Raw genomic sequence first — 20,956 nt, 5'->3', positions numbered from 1 at the left:
ACTCTGTAATAGGCTCTAGGTTCATCCACCTCATTAGAACTGACTCAAATGCATTCCTTTTTATGGCTGAGTAATATTCCATTGTGGGCTTCCCCAGTAGCTCAGCTGGTAAAGAATCTGACTGCAATGCAGGAGATCCCAGTTCAATTTCTGGGTCAAAAAGATCCCCTGGAGATGGGATAGGCTACTCTCATGGGGTTCCCTGGTTGCTCAGACAGTAAAGAATCCACCTGCAATGTGGTAAACCTGGCCTTTATCCCTGGGTTGAGAAGATCCCCTGGAGGAGGGCATGGCAACCCACTCCAGTATTCTTGCCTGGAGAATCCCCATAGACAAAGGAGCCTGGTGCGCTACATTTCATGGGGTCACAAAGAGTCGGACACAACTGAGTGAGTGACTAAGCACAGCACAGCACACAATATTCCATTGTATATATATAACACAATTTCTTCATCCACTCATCTGTCAATGGACATCTAGGTTGCTTCATGTTCTAGCTATTGTAATAGTGCTGCAATGAACATGGAGGTACATGTGTCTTTTTCAATTTTGGTTTCCTCAGGGTATATGCCTAGTAGTGGGATTTCTGGGTCACATGGTGGTTTTATTCTTAGTTTTTTAAGGATTCTCCATACTGTCTTCCATAGTGGCTGTATCAATTTACAGTCCCACCATCAGTGCAAGAGAGTTCCTTTTTCTCTACACTCTCTCCAGCATTTATTGTTTGTAGACTTTTTGATAATGACCATTCTGACTGGTATGAGATAATATCTCATTGTAGTTTTGATTTGCTTTTCTCTAATAATGAGCAATGTTGAACATCTTTTCATTTGTTTGTTAGCCATCTTTATGCTAAGACCAATTTTCAGTATAACTTCTAAGTAGACTGAACTAACTGGACATTTATATTTTCTCTTTTTAATGTTTTGAACTTATTTTAAGTCCAAGGCAAACATAAGGTTATTTTAACTTTAACTTATTCAGTATAAGTGCACATTCTGATTGAGATGGAAAACAAGTAATAGATACTCATAAATATAAAACTGTAGTGGGTTCTGAGGTTTACCTTAAACTGTAGCTTATTAAAACCAAGTATTCTGCTATAAAACTGAACAAGACATTTAACTTTTAAAATGAATATCCATGTGGAAACCAGAGTTATTTCTTCTCTTTCTCTCTCATTCTCACTCTCATTCTTTTTCACTCACTATATATCACCATGTTTGATCCTTTTTATCATTGTGGATAATTGAGAGTACAATTGTGTAACAATTTAGGTCTAAAACAGTGAATGTGCGTGTGTGTGTGTGTACACATTGTATTTATATTGCTGTGTTTTATTTCACATAGAAGAAACACTTCTGAAAAGTTTAATGTAGACTGTTTTGTAAAACTAATTGTTCTATATGGTGTGTGTGTGTGTCTGTATAGAGAAAGGGACAGACTATATTTTAATATAGAAATATTCAAAAATATTTATTAAGTGCCTACAATATGCCAGGAATCATTTTTCAGTTGAGGAAACTGAGACTCAGTGTGTACAAATTCACCTTATTTGAAATTAGCAAAACTAAGACTAGAATCAAATTTATTTGTTTTTCTGTAAAGAAAGTTTCCATTTGACGAACAAAAAACTATTTTATAAATATACTCATGTCTATTACTACCCAGGAAATCCTACCCTCGCCCTTAAACTGTATTCAGATTAGGATAACAAGAGGTAAACTGGCACTGGAATAATTAAAGAACACCTGTATTTTAGATATATTTATGCAAATGGCATATTTCTTTGGTGGAATCCATGAAATTAAGAAATATAGATGTGGGCGCTGAGTAATGCAGGTGAGCTTGTGATTTTTGATGGAGTAGGTGATAAATGATAGAACTGTAAAGATACTTTGGGGGCTTCCCTGGTGGTCCCATGGCTAAGAATTCACCTGCCAGTGTAGGGAATACCGGTCAGATCCCTGCTCCAGGAAGATCCCACATGCCTCAGGGCAACTAAACCCGTGTGCCACAACTAAGGAGCCCATGCTCCAGAGCCCAAGAGCTGCAGCTGCAGAAGCCTGAGTGCCCTAGAACTTGTGCTCTGCAACAAAAGAAGCCATTGCAATGGGAAGCCCAGACACCACAACTAGAGAGTAACCCCCTCTTGCTGCAACTAGAGAAAAGCCAAAATGTGAAGCAGTCAAAATCTAGCACAGCCAAAGATAAATACAGCAAATAAATCTTTCAAAAAATACTTTGGACTTTTGGGAAAGTTCAGGAAATGAATTATCTGGAGTAGAGTGATTTTATGGGCAGAATCCAGAGGATTTGGGGTCATTAGAAAAAGAGCCTTTGACCTAGCTCCTGTGGGGTCCTTGTTTTTGTTCAGTCGCTCAGTAGTGTCCAGCTCTTTGCAACCCTGTGGACTGCAGCACAGGCTTCCCTGACCTTCACCATCTCCCAGAGCTTGCTCAAATTCATGTCCATTGAGTCACTGATGCCATCCAACTGTCTCATCCTCTGTCGTCCCCTTCTCCTCCTGCCTTCAGTCTTTCCCAGCATCAGGGTCTTTTCTAATAAATCAGTTCTTCGCATCAGGTAGCCAAAGTATTAGAGCTTCAGCTTCAGCATGGGGTCCTAGCCCAGACATAAAGAATCTTAGTCCCCAGAGGAGAGAAAATCAGAGAAAAAAATATTCCCTTCTCTTGGAGATTAGAAGTACAGGTAAGCCAGAAAGAAAAACTACAATCTAAAGCCAGCTTTATGTATATATTAGTTTTCTATTGCCATGCAGCAATACTGCCACGTACTGAGCAGCTTAAACCAACACAAATTTACACTCCACAGTTTCTGAGATTCAAGATTCTAGGCCAGATTTGCAGCAACGTGGATGACCTGGGGATTGTCATACTGACTGAAGTTGGTCAGACAGAGGAGAAATACCGTATAAGAAATCCCTTACATGTGGAATTGAAAAAGAAATGATACAAGTGAACTTACTTAAAAAACAGAAAGAGATTCACAGACTTAGAGAACGAATTTATAGTTGCTGAGGGGAAGGGATAGCTAGGGAGTTTGGAATGGACATGTACACACTGCTATATTTAAAATGGATAACCAGCAAGGACCTACTGTATAGCACATGGAACTCTACTCGACGTTATGTGGCAGCTTGGCTGGGAGAGAAATTTGGGGGAGAATGGATACATGTATATGTATGACTGAGTCCCTTCCCTGTTCATCTTAAACTATTACAACATTGTTAATCAGCTGTACCCAAATATAAAATAAGAAGTTTAAAATAATAATAATAATAAAAAGATTCTAGGCCAGGCTCAACTGGATCCTCTATAAGGCTATAACGAGGTGTCAGCCAGGTCGGGTCATTTGAAAGCTCCTGTGGGGAAAGTCAGTTTCTAACCTCACACAGTTGTTGGCATTTGGTCCCAGAAGGCTGCCAGACTGAGGGCTCAGTTTCCTGCTGGCTGTTGCACAGGTCCTGTCCTTAGTTCCTTGCCCTATAGCCCTCTCCACTGGGCAGCTCACTCTTGGCAGCTTGTTTCTTTAAAGCCGGCAAAGAGAGAGTCTCTCAGCAAGAGTACCTTTCAATCTTAGGTTATGTGTAATGATCAGAAGTGACACTGTCACCTTCGCCATATTCAATTGGTTAGAAGTAAGTCATTGGTCCCACCTGCACTCAGGTTGAGGGAATTACACAAGATTGTGGATTCCAACAAGCTGGAATCATGTGCTCCAAAATGTGTTAGCCTGGACTAGCTGGCTATGCGCTTAGACCTTGGAGTTACAAGGACCTCATTCCTGATAGAGCCAAACAAGTTATTGATGTAGTTTTAACTTATAGGACAGCTTGGCTCACAAGAACATGAGAGGAATTTGCCTGCAGAAATAAATAAGAAGGGAAGAACAATGATTCCAAAAGGATGGTCTTTCTTTATAGGAATTCCCCAGTTCTCGGTAGGTGGATTATCTAGGCAGCCTTTTACCAGAGAATGTCCTCTTTATGCTCCATTATCTAGATACTTCACATCCACTTTATGACTGATCCATTTTCACATTTTGTTCCCGAGTTCATTTTCTGTTTTGTCTAAGCCTGAGCCACCTTCTCAATAGCTCAGCTGGAATTGTTAATAGTATTCATTAAAGTGAAAAATAATCAGTAATATCAATTGGGTTTCCTAGAAAGCTATAAAATTATTAAAAATCTAAAAAAATGGGATTATTATTAAAGTAACCTGCTTTCTGACTCCTCATAATATAGGACAATTGAGGGTTAAATGTTTTGAGCGATTTTGGTCTAGTAAAATGTAGTTATATATATGTAAATGTGTGTGTGTATATTTCACTATACACAAAGCAGTCTTTTGGAAAAGATTAATGTTCACTGGATTATATAGCTAAATTTTAAACTGACTTAACTTTTTAAATGATAGTGCCTTTCAAAAGGGTATTATTTTTTAAGTAAAAAAACAAATATTTTTGTAAAGAGCAGTGTCATCCTCAGATTTTCTCCTCTTTCTTTCCTTTTTTTCTTATCTGCATAAATCTTCATTTTCCTATTTGCTTAAAGCAAACTAAACATGAACACATAAAGTTTAAGTCAAGAGAAAATAATGAACACACATTGTGCTCTTGTACGATTCTCTATTCAAGGCAACAACTTTTAAGCAGATTTTATCTTCTCCATTAAAAACATTTCCTATTAGTCTGTTCTTGTGGAAATCAGTTGGAGTTCAGCCCCAACTTCTGTGTACTTGACATAAAAATGCCTTAACTTACTTAACATACTTTGTTAATCATGCTTGTGTAAAGAGAAGAGTCAGATAATTGAAAACTGAGTCATCAAAGAATCGTGTATAGCTGGTTTGGTTTCAAATGCCTCAGGATGCACAGAGACTTGCCAATTAGTGTGCATGTATACTAGTGTAGTCAGCAGTAGTCCTTCCAATGAATATTCAGGGTTGATTTCCTTTAGGATTGACTGGTTTGACCTCCTTTCAGTCCAAGGGACTCTCAAGAGTCTTCTCCAGCACCACAATTAAAAAACATCAATTCTTTGACACTCAGCCTTCTTTACAGTCCAACTCTCCATCCATACATGACTACTGAAAAAAATGATAACTTTGACTATATGGACCTTTGTTGGCAAAGTGATGTCTCTGCTTTTTAATACATTGTCTAGATTTATCAAAGCTTTTCTTCCAAGGATCAAGCATCTTTTAATTTCATGACTGCAGTCATGGTCCGCAGTGATTTTGGAGCCCAGGAAAATAAAATCTGTCTTTGCTTCCACTCTTTTCCCTTCTATTTGCCATAAAATGATGGGACTCAATGCCATGATCTTAGTTTTTAATGGTGAGTTTCAGGCCAGCTTTTCACTTTCCTCCTCAAGATGCTTTTAAGTTCCTCTTCACTTTCTGCCTTTAGAGTGGTATCAGCTGCATATCTGAGGTTGTTCATATTTCTCCCAAAAATCTATTAGAGCTTGTGATTCATCCAGCCTGACATTTTGTATGATGTACTCTGCATATAGCACCCCACTCCAGTACTCTTGCCTGGAAAATCCCATGGACGGAGGAGCCTGGTAGGCTACAGTCCATGGGGTCACTAAGAGTCGGACACGACTGAGCGACTTCACTTTCACTTTTCCCTTTCATGCACTGGAGAAGGAAATGGCAACCCACTCCAGTATTCTTGCCTGGAGAATCCCAGGGACTGCGGAGCCTGGTGGGCTGCCGTCTATGGGGTCACACAGAGTCGGACACGACTGAAGCGACTTAGCAGCAGCAGCAGCACTCTGCATATAAGTTAAATAAGCAGGTGACAATATACAGTCTTGTTGTACTCCTTTCCCAATTTTGAACCAGTCAGTTGTTCCACATCTGGTTCTAATTATTGCTTCTTGACCTGCATACAGGTTTCTCAGGAGACACATAAGGCAGTCTGGTGCAAAGAGCCAATTCATCGGAAAAGGCTCTGATGCTGGGAAAGGAGAAAGGGGCAGCGGAGGATGAAAGAGTTAGATAGCATCACCCACTCAATCGATGTGAATTTGAGCAAACTCTGGGGGCTAGTGGAAGATAGAAGATCCTGGCATGCTGCAGTCCCTGGGGTTGCAAAGCATCGGATATGACTTAGCAACTGAACAGCAACAATAAATACTAGTTCAGTCACCTTTGTTGTCTCTGTGGAGCTTCTGTTCTTCAGATCCTGTCTCCTGAAGCAGAGACTGCAACAATAAATAATCAAAAGGGAAAAACCAACAATCAACTACCACCAAATCACTTATAACATTCCACTTGCAATTTGTGAACCTTGGTAACATGCAGGGTTAAAGCTGCCTCAGGCTGGCTCCCTCAGCTGCCTCACGTCTTCAGATCCCTTTCCATGACATCTCCATACTGTGACACAAAAGATGTCTTTAGCCTTAGAAAGCAAATCTTGAAAGAGTGGATCTGCTGACAGAGAAGATAGGGCCTTTGTCAGTAAGTCAAGTATAGAAGATTTCTGGATCACCCTCCATTGTCCCTGGAGAATTTTCTGTAGACGTGGGATTTTGATTGGGGTGGGGGGTGATTGGAGGAATGTGGTAGAAAAGAAAGCACCTTTTCCACAGAATTCACTTGATTTGAACAATCCCTAGATAATTTCTGGGAGGAAGTGGCTGTTTTTCCATTTGGAAGATGCTGGGACTCGGGTGTGAAAAGGTGTCTTCTTGGCTGCACTGTAGATTGCAGGTAGAGCTAGGACTACATTATAAGGGTCCTGAGCCCTCAAAACCCTAAGGGTTCTGAGTCCAGGGACATCCAGCCAGAGCACAGCTCAGCACCTTGCGTTCCATCCCTGCTATAACCAGTTTGTGATCCTGGTCTTGGTAATAGGATCATTCCATCTCTATTGTCCGTCATTCTGCTTCATGCTTCATTATTCCCTGAAACCCTCATTGCTGCCGCTTTACCAGCTCCTATTGTATTTCAATTATTTGAAGTTCAAATTTCAAATGCTGACCCTTTCCCTTCCTTCTCTGCCTGGATTGGGCTCCTATACCTTGCCAGGCTTTTTCTTCCCCTACTCAGTCCTATGCAAACCATTCCAATCACTTCCCTTCTGATAGCCTCACAAAGTAAAGGGCTACTTCCTCTTTTTGTGCTAGGGGCTGCAGGTTAAAGCATCAATTTATCCATTGGCTCTTCATCTTTTCTATTTAGCAGAGAGTTTCCTTTTAATGTTTCAGGATGATGGGAAGTGTCATCTCTTGCTGCTGGGAAAGGCACTATAGAAAATGAAATATGTATTGTATTTCTATTCATTTGATTATCTTCTTCCCCAAAGCAGCTTAGCAAATTAACATTGAATCTATTTTCTCTTCTTAAACAAGAAAAGAATTATAACTGCTCAGTTGTTCCCAAGATTTCTTGCTCAACTTCCTCTTCCCAGAATGATTTGTCCTTAAAATAAGAGGGAAGCAGGAGAATTCACTGGCAAGGATTCTGGTTCTCCTGGCTGATGACAGAAGGCCTGGTGAACAATAGATCTGCTTTGGGAGCTGTAGAATCTTTTCAACTGTTTGCTGTTATGGGGTTATAGAGGAAAACCGGAAAGGTCACGGACATGGTCTCATTTAGGGGTTTATTGGAGCACGGCTAGACTATTCCAGAAAAAGCCTTTATTAAAATATTATGCTGTCTGAGATGGTTCCTAGTAGGATACATTCTTAGAGCCAATTGGGTGGCAGCTTTCAGGCTTTGAGTTTCAGTGCTAGGGACAGGCACAGACGGCTTAGGAAGACCCGAGGCTGGAGTCTACCGCTAAAGATGGTTTCAAAATGACGACTTCAGGACACTAACTCCCGATGTCTTATCACAGTGTCTGAAACTCCACAGTTAGGAATTATTTTGTTCAAATCCTGATAATCTCCAGCAGTCTCTTTAAAATAGTCAATACCACTTAATAGAAGTAGAAATGTTTTAAGTCATTATCAACTATTTATGTCAAAGGTATTTTCTTATGGACCTTGCCAGTGGGAAATCAGACCAGAGCACTGCTGAAATGCAACCTAGTGTAGGCATCTGGAAGTTTGAGGGAGTATGAAAAGCAGGAAAAGTGGTGCCAAAATGAGAAATGAGTTTAAAATATCACCTGCTTCCCAATTTGGCTCACAGCTGGCCCTATGCTAACGATCTGTATTATTGGCAGCTGATGGAGAAAGCACAGAAAATAAACCAATATTTCCAAGATTCTGTTGTTTTGCCAGTCTGCCAAATAGGCTATTGATAGATATGACCCTGCCTTTTGGTTGGAATGACTCTCAGGCCATGTCTGGTTCTATGTAGCCATAACCACAAGGGAAGAAGAAGCCTGGTGATTTGAATGGCAACAAGCCCGTTGTCTAGACCCTTGCTCTCACATCTGGCCACATCATCTAGTCTCACCACACAATTTTAGGAAGTCTCTTTGCTCCTTTGGGCCTTCCTATCTCCATAAGCAAATGAGCCATTGATGTTGCAAGGCTTGGGAATGCTAAGAAGAACAACAGGACAGAAGGGAGTAATATTCCAAATCTGATGTCAACCCAGGACTGATAAATTCCTGAATTACAAGATGATGGGAGCAATGTGAGGCTTCTGTTGGTGAGTCGAGAAACTTTATAGGCAAAAGAAGCCAAGGGGAAGAGTCCTGGGCTGACATGTTTTATGTTCTACTTCTATATATAAATTTGGGACTCGTTGAAGGTGCTAGCTTGTGACTCCTTAAGACCTCAGTCAACACAAAGCTTGTATATTATAGCGTGCAGAAGCCATGCTACCCTTTCTTCGTGCCTTTTAGGTACTGTTCTAGGATTGCTATATGTGAAAGCTCATGCGCATTAAACTTTATTCACAGTACTATGTTGTTTCCTCACTTACCTCTACCTGTTTCACAATTCCTCAGCATTGGCTTATGAATATGTCTGGGGAAGTGTCACTCCTGAATTAATAGCTTAATTGAGGCCCAAGGATACTTTTATTATTTGTTTTTTAACTGGAGGAATGCCCAAGGATAAATAGTGGTAGTGCAGTGGGAGTCAGCAGTGCGGTCATTTGGGGGTTCCATTGATCACTCTTCATTAGGAAATGCACCACGTGGAGATTGTTCCTGCCTTTGCAGATGGGGAAAAATGTTTATATATATTTATTATATATATAGATATGTATTATATATATTATGTTTGTTGTTATTATTATCGTTGTTTCTGATGAGTGATTATGCTTCCCTGGTGCTGTTCTAGGGTGCACATTCTTTGCTGCTTAGCCAGAAATTGTTTTGACTCTTTCTTTGGTGTTTTACATATTTTATAACTACATTAAAATTGTCAGTTCTGAAACTTGGTGAGGTGGTTTTGAAAGGCAGTACATGTTGGCTGTGTGATGGAAATCTGTTTTACTTTAGAAGAAAGTGAAAATGAAATTCGCTCAGTCGTGTCTGACTCTGTGACCCCCATGAACTGTAGCCCACCAGGTTCCTCTGTCCATGGAATTCTCCAGGCCAGATGACCAGAGTAGGTAGCCATTCTCTTCTCCGGAGGATCTTCCCAAACCAGGGATCGCAACCAGGTCTCCTAGACATTGCAGGTGGATTCTCTACAGTCTGAGCCACCAGGGAAGAAGAGTGGGCATTTGGATGGGAGTTCTAGTGTTACAGTCAGGCATGGCAAAAGTTGTGCCCAGAACTAGAAATGAACAAAGCAAATTACCCAGTACTGGGGCTACTGGAGTCCAGTCCTAAACTTATGAACAGGTCACATTCTAGGAAGAGATGGATGTCTTCTGACAGAGATCTTTTCAGGGGCCAACTTTGGGGCAGAGACTTCAACTGAAGGGCAGAGAAAACCTCTGCTTTCCCAGGATACAGGAAGGAAGGAGAAGTCTACTTAGTCCAATATTAATTTCTTTGTCATGTGATGGAAGAATCAGAATTATTACTGAGACTCCCCTGTTTCTGTCAGATAAGATTCTTTAAAGTTTTCTCTTCTTGGTCCATATGTTCTTCCAGTAAAACCCTCAAAGTTCTGGCTTTGTTCTGTTCAAGAAGGCCAATGGAAATGTACTTGACATTTAGTCTGGTTCTTGTCCTACAGAGAAAAGACGGAACCAGTAGAGAGGAAGAGGTAGAATGGGGAGCCCAAAAGGAGGACATATCTTTTTGTATTTGTTTGGAGAAACAGCAGAGCTCTCTAAGGATGGATGTTATTATTATTATTTGGTTTTCCTATTGGTGGTGGGATGATTAATGAGGACTCCATCTCTTCCAGTCCATTCTACATTCTGTACATTCTTCTTCCATCTGCTGCCAAATCCAGAGCATACATTCCTTCTTAGCCCATAGCCTCTTATTTCAATAACAATCAGTAAAACAGTGAAGGAATGCAGAGACATCTGATCCTCTTTTACTATTTAACCTTCAAAGAGTTGTTTCTACAGAAACCATTGGGATTGCTATTTGGTCAATGGTGGCACTTCTTGGATAAATGAATTGCAATATTTTGTTTAACTAAACAATTTAAAGGTTGGGACATTAAGCAAAAAAGTTACACTGGGCAAGGAAGATTGTGAGTAACTCTTTTTTGGTTCTCTACCACATCCTCCCCATTCATTGGTTTTCTGTACTCCCACCCCAATACCACTGTCACCTCATCTAGGATATTAAATACCATGTTAAAGCTGGAAGAGACCTTTAAGAGAACATAGTTCAACTTTATCATTTTATAAATTTGCAGACAAAAGGCCAGAATGATTAAGAGACTTCCCCAATGTGACAGAACTAAGCAGGGACATGCCAAGACCTGAACTCAAGTCATATGGGCCTTGATCTACTACTTTCTCTGTCATATTATGCTATTTCTCAAAAACTGTGGTACAGAAACCAGAATGTTTCTCCTAAACTAACCTGGATTCCAGGTATCAAGTTGGATGCCTGAGAGAGGGTGGGACATGGACTTTAGAAAAGTTCACAAGCTGATGTCATCCTGATTTTGAGTTTGAGTTAAAGCTTAATTTGATGTTTGCTTGTTATTATATTGTAGTCTGAGTATAGTAGGAAGTTCTGAAATATCCCATCATTTCTGTTAGGGTGTTTCCTCATCTCTAAAATGGGAAATTAGGGTTGAATTATCTTTAAGGTCCATGTGGTTCCTCTAAGATCATTTTTTAAGGTCTTCTCCACTTTCCACCAGTCACATGCAAGAAATGGGGTCTTTGGTGCATAATCTCTCATCAGCTCTTACATTGGAGAAATAAGTTTTCACTATTGCCAAAGAATGCTCAAACCACTGCACAATAGTGCTCATCTCACACTCTAGTAAAGTAATGCTCAAAATTCTCCAAGCCAGGCTTCAGCAATACGTGAACTGTGAACTTCCAGATGTTCAAGCTGGTTTTAGAAAAGGCAGAGGAACCAGAGATCAAATTGCCAACATCCACTGGATCATCGAAAAAGCAAAAGAGTTCCAAAAAAACATCTATTTCTGCTTTATTGACTATGCCAAAGCCTTTGACTGTGTGGCTCACAACAAACTATGGAAAATTCTGAAAGAGATGGGCATACCAGAACACCTGACCTGCCTCTTGAGAAATCTGTATACAGGTCAGGAAGCAACAGTTAGAATTGAACATGGAACAACAGACTGGTTCCAAATAGAAAAAGGAGTACATCAAGGCTGTATATTGTCACCCTGCTTATTTAACTTATATGCAGAGTACATCATGAGAAACACTGGGCTGGAAGAAACACAAGCTGGAATCAAGATTGCCAGGAGAAATATCAATAACCTCAGATATGCAGATGACATCACCCTTGTGGCAGAAAGTGAAGAAGAACTAAAAAGCCTCTTGATGAAAGTGAAAGAGGAGAGTGAAAAAGTTGGCTTAAAGCTCGACATTCAGAAAACTAAGATCATGGCATCCAGTCCCATCACTTTGTGGGAAATAGATGGGGAAACAGTGGCTGACTTTATTTTTTGAGGCTCCAAAATCACTGCTGACGGTGATTGCAGCCATGAAATTAAAAGACACTTACTCCTTGGAAGGAAAGTTATGACCAACCTAGACAGCATATTAAAAAGCAGAGACATTACTTTGTCAACAAAGGTCCATCTAGTCAAGGCTATGATTTTTCCAGTAGTCATGTATGGATGTGAGAGTTGTACAGTGAAGAAAGCTGAGCGCTGAAGAATTGATGCTTTTGAACTGTGGTGTTGGAGAAGACTCTTGAGAGTCCCTTGGACTGCAAGGAGATCTAACCAGTCCATCCTAAAGGAGATGAGTCCTGGGTGTTCATTGGAAGGACTGATGTTGAAGCTAAAACGCCAATACTTTGGTTACCTGACGCGAAGAGTTGACCTATTTGAAAAGACCCTGATGCTGGGAAAGATTGAGGGCAGGAGGAGAAGGGGATGACAGAGGATGAGATGGTTGGATGGCATCACCGACTCAATGGACATAAGCTTGGGTAAACTCTGGGAGTTGGTGGTGGACAGGGAGGCCTGGCTTGCTGCGGTTCATGGGGTTGCAAAGAGTCAGTCACAACTGAGTGACTGAACTAAACTGAGCTGATTGATTCTGACTGACTCTGGAATAGTGTCGCAGCTTCCTGAAATTCCTCATGGGTAGCTCAGACCCTCAGGGGAACTTTACACCAAAGCTGTGAGGAAGCTGTGGACAGGACAGCCAGGACTTTGCCCATTCCTGAGGAGCTATCCAGCTTTCCAAATGTGGACCTTGGCTGGAAGTGAAGCCAGCTTCCCTCTAGTGGCTTCAGGCAGTGGAAAAATTTTTAATGTGCCTTATTTGCCATACCCTAGAAGACAGCTCATGGCAGATTTGTTAGTGAGTCTGTCTGCCCTTTGCCAAGAATGATGTCTGCTTTCTGGTGGTAGCCATGCTCTTTCCTTACCAACCATTGGAAGGTAGGAGAAGATTTGGGAAACTTGCCTCTAAGCCTATCATCAAATATTGATGTTGATGCTTTTCCATATCAGTTCAGTTCAATTCAGTCACTCATTTGTGTCTGACTCTTTGCAACCCCATGGAGTGCAGCACACCAGGCTTCCCTGTCCATTACCAACCGCCATAAGCTTGCTCAAACCCATGTCCATCGAGTTGGTGATGCCATCCAGCCATCTCATCCTCTGTCATCCCCTTCTCCTCCTGCCTTCAATCTTTTTCAGCATCAGGGTCTTTTCCAATGAGTCAGTTCTTTGCATCAGGTGGCCAAAGTATTGGAATTTCAGCTTCAATATCAGTCCTTCCAATGAATATTCAGGACTTTCCATATAGGTTCTCTAAATTTGTTAGTCAGAATTAAGAGACCCTCACCTACTGAATTTTCTTTAGTTCTCAGTGGAAGCGAAATGGTGATTTTTGTCTAGATTTTTAGAGTGTTGCTTTGTGCTATGTTCTGTCTGGTCTGGAAAGCATTGGAGATAACTTGCTGGCATTTCTCTTTTGTCTTTCCAAATTCTATTAATTTATTGAGGTCAAATCATATTCAATGATAAAATATCTCTGAAACAGCCATGGATTTATAATCGGTACCACATGATTTAATTATTTTCTCTCTGACTATATTGAAAGCTTCTTCAGAATTAGGGAAATGTTTTATACTTTTGATCTGTCTGATGGCTCCCATGTGATAATTTGAGCTGAAAACATTAAAGCACAATGATGTAGCAGTGGACCAGTTTCTCCTTCTGGAATCAGTATTGTTATTTTATAGTCTTAGCCTATGGAATTTGTTGACTTATCTTTCAGGTTACATATACCCGAATCTTTATGGTGCTGGATTTCACTCCTGATGAGCATCAAGAACTTTGAAATGTAAAATAAAATCACCACTGTGAGGATCCCACCACAAGCCTACAGAATCAAACTCTCAGGGGGAAAATCCGGGGTATCTATATTTTTTAAATGCTGCCTAAGTGAGTCAAAAATACAGTGATGGTTGGCAAAGTCTGCCTGGTGACAGATGAGGACCATTCTTTAACAGAACTCTGCCAACAGAGATTTCCCAAGGCATCATTCAGAGGCCCAAAGATAAAGGAAACACACACCTCATTTTTGTAGGATAGTGCTAGAAGTGTGCCTAGATTTTATGCAAGAGGTAGTCCAGGGATAACATACATTTTGCAACAGGATTTCTTTATTGAAAGCTTTTTTTAAAACCCTCAAATGCAATGACTTTGGGGAGTGAGAACCAGAAGAGAGAGAAAGAATAGAGGGATATTGGGGAAGTGGAGAGACAGAGAGCAAAGCTGGAAGGATGGGTAAGGGGACCATCTACGTAGTATAATTTCTAAGGGCCTATTGACTTAAAATTCCACCATGAAAAACTCATTCTTCAGTCTGCAAATGTTGTCTCCCATTAAAACAGAAATAGCTGTGAATCGTGTCTGACTTCTGACTGGGTGTATCCCAGTCAGGTATCCTTACCTGAGAACACATTGTGATGGGATGTCAGGAAAGGTCTGGAAAGAAAAATGGGTGGAAGAGTTGTAGTTGCCCAAGGAGGAAGCTGGCTTGACAGGGCATCTTACAGACAAAGGCAGCTGGACAGAGATCGTTAATTTGATTTGCTATCACTTAAAAGTAAACTGCTCAAAACTAAGAACAACCATGAAATATATCCATCATTTCCCCCCCAGCCACCCTGCTAAGGAACTTCTTGGCTCATCCTGGCCAATGATGTTAGCTCCTGAATGGAGAAGAAAGCAACAGGAGACCCACCTCATCTCCAGGGAGATGGCCTGGTGGTCTAAGCTGGCCTGGGAAGTGAGAGCTCAGCATTCCAGTTTGAGGATTTTCCTCTGACTCTCTGTGTGGCCTCTAGCCAGACTCCAAACAGCTTTAGTTTCTTTGTATGTCAAACCAAAATAAATACCTAACTCCCTATCTCTCTGGGGCATGGTAACGCTTTGTTGCTACCACTTTCACTGACATGTGTCCAAAGACCATAAGAAGAAAGCCTTTGAAAAGTTTGAAGGCTCATTATGTTTACTAGCAACATTATCATTATGACATTGGGGCTTAATGTAGTAGTAGCCAGGATGAAGAATGTATCAGGAGCATGGGAAAATGGAGAATACAGTACTTTACTCAGAGAAGCAGTGTATCTGCAGTGGAAGAGAAATGCAAAAGGGGTTTTGGGGATAGAGTGCAAGGCAGAGAAGTCTACAATTGGTACCAGATGCCATCAGAAGCTAACGACCTGACAAACACCGTCCTCATAAAACAAATTCCTTAAAAAGGAAGCAAATGGAAATATAAGCTAGTGAGAGAATTTGCAGCAGCTGCCCTAAAACCATTTCTCACTTCATAAACAGGTCTGTGTTTGATGCTTTTTCTTTTTTTTATCTTGGTCTTATTTCATGCCACTTTCCCCCTTTTCTAAGATCCCCTGTCCTGTTCTTCCTCCCTTGCTGCCAGTGCTGATGGACTTCTCACACAGGTAGTCATAGCAACCATAGTTAATGGAACACCATCTTGATGGAAGGAGGCTCATTCAGAGTATTTGTTTTGTGTCTTATCTCAGCACGTATTTGTCCTCAGTGATGACACTGAGGATGAATTGGATGGAGTCATTGGAAAATAGCACGTGCTATTTCACATTAATTTCCTGACAGTGAGCTGACATGAACCAGAACTGTTAATGACTCTCTGTTTTCCAGTCCTCTCTGCTTAACACACTGAAGAAATATTACATTTTGTGCATATCAAGGGTGTGTAGTATCTATGGAACTTGGAGTTGTTTAACATCACTAATGAGGGGTTCTCATCTCATTCCTTGGAGGATGATCAGGTTTCAGATTCCTTATGCAGCTAGGCTGGATGAAGACTCAGAGACAAAGCTTTATTTCCTGTATTGCAGACCTAATTAGCAGTGTTGAATTTGAAGAATCCATCTCCCCCAACTCATATATTCCCCCCTTCATCAGGCTCCATGTAGTGAGTCTGAGGAAATATTACACGATCCCAGAGAATAATCAGGGCTTACAGGAGAAAAACATTTACTGCACACCACTCAACTCCAATTTCTCCATCCTATGCCTGATAAGCATGGGTAAAAAAATGAGAATGTCACTGACATAGTTTAAATCCCATGAGTACAAGATCAGAGGCAGCAACTTTAGCATATTCAAATCAAATCCATACTTCTTGGACTAGTGCTTTTTAAATCAATTCTCAATTATTTCAGTGCAATTCAATGACATTTTATTTTCCACTTTCTTATACTGTTGCCCAGTTCCTTGATAAAAGTCATTGGCCTCTAATAGAATTCAACAGCAAATAAAACAAATGAATGATGACGAGACTCACAAAAGTCATTTTGATTAAGATTTACCACCACTGGCAAAAACATCATGAGCAAGAAAGTATAAAAAAATATCATGCTGTTTTCCCTCACTAGACTATGACTTCTTTAAGGGCATACTTATTTTATCCCCAGCACTGAGATCAATGCACTAAATGGTTGGGAAATATTTGTGAATGAATGAAGCAGTAGGGCAAGATGGTTGAATAATTGTTTGATAATGATTTTTTTAACTTCGTATCCCCATCTATCACTATAAAATTTAACAAATTTACCATTTTGATAGCCATTGACTTGCTTTGATGTCTATGACACAAAAATATTTAATTCAGCAAGCATTTGTTGCATCTGCAACAATGAGGTGTATGGTAAATACAAAAGTGGGTAGGAGTCAGTATTTGTCTTCAAGGAGATCATAGTCTAGTGGGAGATTCAGCAGCATTTAGGAGACACTTGTGTACTCATTGCCTTGTGGATCAAAGAATGGATAAATTAACTAAAAATCGTGGCTATAATACAGATAGAGTAAAAGAAATGTTAGAAAAGTTATTTTTTTAGTTTCCCTTCAAGATTCAAAGAAGGAAGATATTGGCGGGGCTTCTTGGAATGGGAAGGCCTTTTAAAAGGTTCAGTAAATTGAGCAAAGGTACAGACATGGGGGAACCAAAACATGTGGGTGACTCATAGAAAACAGGCCATTGAGTGTGGGATGTGGGCCATTTGCAGTAGAGCGGTAGAGAGAATGAATGGAGGAACAATAGCTACATACGGGTACGCACCGTTATCGTCCTCATCTCACGGGGGAAGGGGCTGAAACACGGGGGAATAAATAACTCAACCATATGACAGGTAGTAAATGGTGAATCCAGGATTCAAATTCACACAGCCTGGGGGCAGTGCTCTAAATTTTAATCTCTGTGGCTCTGTCTTGATAAAAGAGTAACCCTCTTTTGAATCTGTCACATCCTTGATGCTGTTATGGTCCTGACAGGGTCCCCTCGAACCCCGGGGAGTTTAACTGTCTCTCCTATCCCTACGTGACTAGCTTTAGAGACCCAGACAGCAGTTCTTCTCTGATGAGATGATGCCCTAGAAGCATCTTGCACAATATTAGGCATGTGACAGGGATTTGATATATGTGAGTTTTTTCTTCTTTCTGTCATGGGCTCAATTTCTGATTTGTTGTTCAGTCGCTCAGTCATGTCCTACTCTTTGTGACCCCATGGATTGTAGCATGCCAGGTTTCCCTGTCCTCCACTATCTCCTGGAGTTTGCTCAAACTCATGTCCATTGAGTCAGTAATGCCATCCAACCATCCAATCCTCTATCACCCCCTTCTCCTGCCCTCAATCTTTCCCAGCATCATCTTTTCCAATGAGTCAGCTCTTTGCATCAAGCAGCCAAAGTATTGGAGCTTCAGCTTTAGCGTCAGTCCTTCCAATGAGTATTCAGAGTTGATTTCCTTTATGATTGATCGGTTTGATCTCTTTGCTATACAAGGGACTCACAAGACTCTTGTCCAGCACCACAGTTTGAAAGCACCAGTTCTTTGGCATCAGACTTCTTTATGGTCCAACTCTCACATCTGTATGTAACTGCTGGAAAAACCATAGCTTTGACTATATGGACCATTGTTAGCAAAGAGATGTCTCTGCTTTTTAATATGCTGTCTAGATTTGTCATAACTTTTCTTCCAAGCCAGAGTTGATATTCAGTGGTATATGTGTGCGTGTGTGCTAAGTAGCTTCAGTCATGTCCAACTCTTTGTGACCCTATGGACTGTAGCCTGCCAGGCTCCTCTTGTCCATGGGATTCTCCAGGCAAGAATACTGGAATGGGTTGTCATGCCCTTCTCCAGGGAGTCTTCACAACCCAGGGATTGAACCCACGTCTCTTAAAAACTCCTGTATTGTCAGGCAGGTTCTTTACCACTAGTGCCACATCACTGCTATATTTAAAATGGATAACCATCAAGGTCCTACTGTATAGCATATAGAACTCTGCGCAGTGTTATTTGGCAGCCTGGATGGGAGGGGATTTTGGGTAAACTGGATACATGTATACGTATGGCTGAGTCCCTTCGCTGTTCACCTGAACTATCACAATGTTGGTTGTTAGTCAGCTATACCCCAAAACAAAATAAAAAGTTTAAAAAAATACTCCATGCCAATCAGTAAATAAATGTTGCTTTTTCTGCCAGCTCAAACACCTGTTCTACAGGGCCCCTTGAGACAAACCCATGATGGAAAAACAAAAAGGTTTCTGCCTGATACAACCAGGATCCTCCAGAATTCACTCCTGATCTTTGCCCTGCATCTGTTCTGATTGTTTGGGGCTCAGAAGTACTGGCTGTGAAATATTTTGAGGATTACCCTCTGATCTATTCACTTCTATGCCATCCAGAGCTCTGGTGACACTCTCCCCACCCTGTCATATCATCATTATCTCCTCCTGGAATATCCATAGAAAGCTGGTTCATAATCGCTTGGTAGCTGATATTGTTCCTGTTTACTTTATGTTGCTTGATTCCAGGTCACAAGAAGGAAGTGATGAGTTTCATGTAGGTTTTCAAGAAAGTGTTCTCTTTGGTTTAGAGACCCTTCTCAAAGGGAGAGGCAAAGCCTTTGCTGCTGCCCAGCAAGTCAATGTAAGATACTTCTGCTTCTGTCATCTCCAGCTGTGTCCTTCAGCCCTGTGGGGAGCAGGGCAGCTGTGTGCCATTGCTGCTTGATCATGCGGATGTGGTGAACTGTACCTCTGGTGGCCCGGGTCACATGAAGTGCTCTATCACCTGTCAGAGGGGGTTTGCCCTTCAGGCCAGCAATGGGCAGTACCTCAGGCCCATGCAGGTGAGTTGGAAATCTGTGGTCATCAGGACCAAGCCCCTGGGGAGGGACAGTATGCATGCTCCTCCTCCTGGCTAGATGGAGGAAAGGCCTGTGTTTTTAAATCATCTGAAAGGAAAAATGAGGACTCTAACAAGCAAGGAGAAGCATGGATTTATACAAATGCAAGGTATATGTAGGAATATATAAGAAGTGTAACAAATTATGATCCCAACTTTTAGCTTCAAGATGAGAATGTTACAGTTTAGACCTGTCCAAAATTTGCAGGCAAGATAGGATGCAATCAGCTTTTTTTGTGGTCCATTTTCTGCCTGTTCCCCCAAGTCTGACCCTCCTTATAAGAATACTGGAGGAAAAATTATGATTTTCTTTCTTCTGTTACTAATGTGGGACTTACACCAAGATTCTAGTTTTGACTGAATTTTTCAAATTTCTGTAAGCTACCATGGCACCATTTCCAGGATTTCAAGGTGGTCTGAAGGTAGTAGAATATATTAGTGAAGAGCATGGTTTGGGAGACAGACTTGGAATGAAATTTGACTCCTCTGTTTATTAGGTGTGTAATTTTAGGTAAAGACAAGCAAAACATGCCAACCTCTTTAAGTTTGTTTCCACGTTTGTAAAATAGTTAGATCAGAGGTATTTATGTCCTTGGGCTGTTTTGATGACTGAGTAGAAATAATTCATAAGCTTCTATCAAAATGATAGGCACCTTGCTCTCTGCAAAGCTGCCATTATGATGACCATGATGATGTATTGTCGACTAAGAATTGTTTTCCCTCTGTCCTTTAGAAAGCTTTCCATATTCTACAGAGGAATTTGAAATTTGAAAGCACATGAGCACAATATGATAGAGAGACAGGATGCATTAGGCAAAAGGTAAATAGTGCTTGAGAAGAATATGAGGGAGATGAGGTATGATGAAGGACAAGTGGAAGCACGATTGGTAGTCAGGTATCAATGGCTTGGAAGATTGAAATTGTTTTTCATCTTGTACCAGTTGACTGCTGAGCAGATTATGGATCCGTGGAGGAATTTCACTTGCTTAGACACAGAATTTAAAGATACAATCTTTGGTTTCAGATGGCTTAAAGAGAGTTCTGTGTAGAGAGACCGTTTTAACATACCTTTAAGCATCAGCTCCTTGGTCTGTGATGCTCTGGTCAGAAAAGCAGAACTCTTATCACCTACCTGTCCTTAATTCAGCTTAACTCACACTAGAAAAGAGATGGAAAGAAAAAAAACAATGTAGGAACTGAATACATTTGTGTGCTAGGTAAAGAAGGAGAGAGAAGCAAAGATGATGTTTGCATTTCATTAAAATTAGGAGCAAATTCAAAACAGAACAGTCAATACTTATTGGAGCCAGGAGAAAACCCAGACAGTATATGCAGAGTTTGAGAGACATTCTTTAAGTGATCGCTGTGATTGGAGCCAGTCTTCCAGGCTGTGAGCATTGTGGTAGGGGCCAAGTTGGGAGAAGGAAGGTGGGAGCTTGCCCTTTGCCAGTCATATGATGGAGTCATCAAGCACAGCTCTCCAGCTGACCGCTCCCATCACCCGAGCCTGGCCCCACTAAAGAAACGATATGATCCCAGCTCGTGATCACAAGACAGCAGGGATATCTGCTTTTTGTTGACATAAAAACTGAAACTAACCAGAAAAATGTGTCTGGCTTTGAATTGAGTCCTTCTGGCAGGCAACCTGGGAACATTGGGAAGGACGGAGGGGCAGCCAGGCAGGAGTGGGTGTCAGGGGTG

At 41.0% G+C, this 20,956-nt stretch overlaps 1 protein-coding gene across 1 annotated transcript in view; it reads left to right on the top strand.

Annotated features, from left to right (window-relative positions):
- PAPPA2 (pappalysin 2) overlaps positions 1-20,956 on the top strand; it is a 292,528-nt gene that overhangs the window by 187,832 nt on the left and 83,740 nt on the right. The window contains exon 14 of the mRNA XM_081493669.1: positions 19,028-19,199. Coding sequence (XP_081349795.1) covers positions 19,028-19,199 — 172 coding nt within the window. The remainder of the gene's footprint in view (positions 1-19,027; positions 19,200-20,956) is intronic.

This window comes from Giraffa tippelskirchi, chromosome 5 (assembly GCF_054371585.1).
Source record: "Giraffa tippelskirchi isolate mGirTip1 chromosome 5, T2T-mGirTip1v1.2.pri, whole genome shotgun sequence".
NCBI lineage: Eukaryota > Metazoa > Chordata > Mammalia > Artiodactyla > Giraffidae > Giraffa > Giraffa tippelskirchi.
Note: the sequence above shows the minus strand (reverse complement) of the source record. Positions and strands in the feature narration are given on the sequence as shown.